General features: G+C 44.9%; 1 protein-coding gene across 1 annotated transcript; it reads right to left on the bottom strand.

Annotated features, from left to right (window-relative positions):
* Window positions 1-1,623: 1,623 nt before the first annotated feature.
* Window positions 1,624-3,018, bottom strand: TM35_000041070 (uncharacterized protein; the record flags this gene model as incomplete). The annotated part of the gene is made up of 1 exon (XM_029022301.1): window positions 1,624-3,018. One exon carries the CDS (start codon window positions 3,016-3,018, stop codon window positions 1,624-1,626), a length of 1,395 nt encoding a protein of 464 aa, XP_028885959.1.
* Window positions 3,019-3,535: the final 517 nt, after the last annotated feature.

Raw genomic sequence — 3,535 nt, 5'->3', positions numbered from 1 at the left:
AAGTTCAAAGTCCCTGAGCATGATATTTCAGGCCTCAAGGTTCAGCGCCTCGGGACGTAAAGTGCCCCTCGAGCCCCGCCGAAGCGAAGCATGCCACTCACACACAAACCCCACAGACGCCGCAGTGGAGCGGTCCAGCAACACAACGGTGTCCTTCCCATCCACGGTGTACACACACGCAATGGCAGTCTCACATGCTCATATCAGAGAGGCACTGCGGCATTCACTAAAATGCACACTAAGTCACACACCTACAGTAGAGGAAAAGAAAAACACAAGAAAAGAACAACAACAACAACAGGATACCAACAGCACACAAAGCACCCACAATACAATAATCACAGGTGCCACTCTCATCAGAGAAAAACATTCACCCACACCAGCACATCAACCAAACACAATCCCCAAAATCAAGGAAAAAACAGACCCATTACGTGAAGCCGAGGCGGAACAGTCTCAGTCCACCTCCCCGCAGGCTGCAGTCACTCAATCAAGCCACACAACACACAACACAGGGGCAGAAATATCTCCGTGGCAATGCCGTGAGTGACACCACCGAGAGAGAAGGTGAAAACAAAGAAATGTGTTTTCATTATGTGGGCGGTGTGAGTAGCAACCCAAACACACAAAGGAACACACAACAGAGGGGCACACTCAAACACCCACAACCCACCAATCTTTATACCAAAATAAAAATGTAGTAAAAAAAAGAGTGACTGCGTGAGGCAGACACAATAATAGAGCAAAGACGTAAAAACAAAAAAAAGAAATTCATTACTTGCTGTTACTGCGATGCCTGGACACAGTCCAATCCACCCCAAGGTTAACAACGGAAAATCATTGTGTACTGAACATACCGTTCCCATATCTTTATTCTTGATGTCCGTGCAGCAGTTTGTATATAATAAAAAAAGACATCATTCCATAAAAATGAACACACAAGATACACAAGGTGTATCGGAAACGCAAAAGAGAAACATAGCTGCACACAATGTGCAACGAAATTATAATGAAACACACACAAGGGAAAAACAAAATAAAAAAAGAAAAAGCCGTGATCACCATGTGAATATGTTCAGGAGGCAACCAACACAATTCCCTGCAGTAGGTGTGTGTGTGTGTCTTTCGTACAGGGCAACCAGCAGGAATGATGCACACATGATGACAGTCCACCCACACAAAGAGGAGGAGGGTTGGTAGCGTGCGTGTTCGTGTGTGTCTTGAACCTCCTGCCATTCTTCACATTTCAGTCACAGTAATTAAAACACATCGAGATTGTATCCCATTCCCATGGGTAAAAGCAATAGTTAGTAATATCACGGAACACACACACATCACCAGGAGACCACAGTAAATGACTAAATGGTGGCAAAACAGAGCCCAGATAATAATGCCAACAAACAAAGAGGACACTTCCCTCACAAAATGATGGATTGTCATGTGATGAGTGCCACAGGGAGCCCAACAGATGTGTTCAACAAAAAAAGTGCAAACAAGAGAATCGTCGTGCTGGGAGAGAAAAAAGAAGGGCTGATATCAAACCCAAAATAACAGTACCCTTACAATGCATTCATGTCCACTCAAACAAAGGTTAACTGTGAAACTGTGTCATGGGAACACCGATCAGCACACGAGAGTGCAACCCAATACAGACAGGACAAGAAGAATCAAGGAACTGTGCACCAATGCAGGACTGCTGCCGTCTTTCTTCTTTTGCTTAGCCTTTTCTTTTGCCAATCTCTCCGCCTCCAGTCTCGCCTTTTCTTCCTTGGCCTTTTTCTCCGCCTCCATTCTCGCCCTTTCTTCATCCTGTCGTGCCTTTTCTTCTGCAGCTTTCTTTTCTTCTTCGGCCACCCTCGCTCTTTCCTTCGCAGCTCTCTCCTCTTCCGCAGCCAGTCTTGCTCTCTCCTCTTCCTCCTTCCGTCTTATTTCAGCCTTTATTTTTTCCTCAAGAGCTTTTTTTTCTTCGATTTTCTTCTGTTCCAAGATCTTTTTTTCCTTCTCCACTTCTTCGTTCAGTTTCTGCACGATTTCATTGGTGTTCAATGGGACACCATATTCCCGACCGCTTGCCCCGGTGACTGGACTCGCCCCACTACTCCCACCCGCAGTGGCTTTCCACTCCACTTCCTTTGCCGGATACTCTCCGCTTTCGTTAGAACTCACCTTGGGCTCCACAGTGGAAATCTGCCTTCGCGCCGTTACAGACACCCTGGTTTTTCTGAGTTCATCCACCTTTTCTTTAAATCCACTTTTTTTTTTCTCGACCTCCTCCTTCAAAGATTCGAACTTTTCCACTGCTGTTTGCACCGCATCCGTCGCATTGCCCAGATTCATTATCACTTCCCTCGAATAACCTGCACTGCGTACCTTGTTTAGCCGAAGCTTATCCACGAGTTTTCCCACATCATCTTCAGTCTCTTTACTTTTTCGAATGAGCTCCCGAATGGATTCCTGCCGCTCTATCGTTAGACTCTTTTTGATTTCCTCCTCGAGTTCTCCCTTCCAGTAATTAAGATTTTCTTTCTTATTATCCGTTATCAGATCCTCCAAGTTACCAAGGAATGTCGTACAATCAACCAACTTCCTTGCTTCCTCGACTGTTAATCGAGCCGCAGCAATTACTTTCTTATTTTCGCTTACGTTTTTGCTTACCGTGTCCACAAAGGCAATCATTTCCTCCGCGTCAGCCTGCTCCGCCACACTACTTCCTGACGGCTCCCATTTTTTCCCAAGTTCCTTTGTCTTCCTAACAATCTCCTCCATTTCCTTGGTGAGATTCACGACACGGTCTGCTTGTTCCTTGTATTTCTTATTGTGCTCCTCCCATACATTCTGACAGGACTTCGCCCCCGGTAATTGTTTCTCCACATCCTCCAACCACCGTTTTAGTCCTCCCTCCGCCTGTTCAACTTCGCTTTTTGCTCCACTTACCCCTGCTAAGCACACACACACACAGAACTGCAGAAGTACCAACAGGTACACCACACCACGCAGTTGGACGAACATCGTTGTCATGATTGTCACTCCGGGTCGCTTGGATCTGTGGTAACAAGGAAGAAGAAGAAAAGGAGAATAGTAGAAGCACATTTAACACACAAGGTAGAGGGCACCACACAAAGAAAGAGAGTGACAGAATACACAGCAGCACAGAAAGTAAGAGTGAGAGAATACACATCACAACAGCAATCAATCAACAACCCAATGAGGGAACATCAATAAACCACTCACACAATAAAACACACCCAGAGTTACACAGATATTGAAACAACACCTTGAATTTAGAAGAAGTGGAAAACAAATGGTATCAAAACAATATTGAATAAACGTCTCTACACACACCCCAATATCTCACTCGGTATTCATACACACAAAGTGTCTGTATTCTCATCATAATAAAATCATTACCAGGCAGTTTGAACACCAAAGCTTGCCGAAAAACACAGTGTGCGCCCGGCAACATACAAAAACAATACCACAAACAATCAGCAAAACAAAGAGACTGTACAATAATCAACACACTTCCAAACAGAAA

This window comes from Trypanosoma theileri (assembly GCF_002087225.1).
Source record: "Trypanosoma theileri isolate Edinburgh chromosome Unknown TM35_Tth_4_V1, whole genome shotgun sequence".
Taxonomy (NCBI): domain Eukaryota; phylum Euglenozoa; class Kinetoplastea; order Trypanosomatida; family Trypanosomatidae; genus Trypanosoma; species Trypanosoma theileri.
The sequence above is the reverse complement of the archived record's forward strand: the minus strand, read 5'-3'. Positions and strand labels throughout refer to the sequence as shown.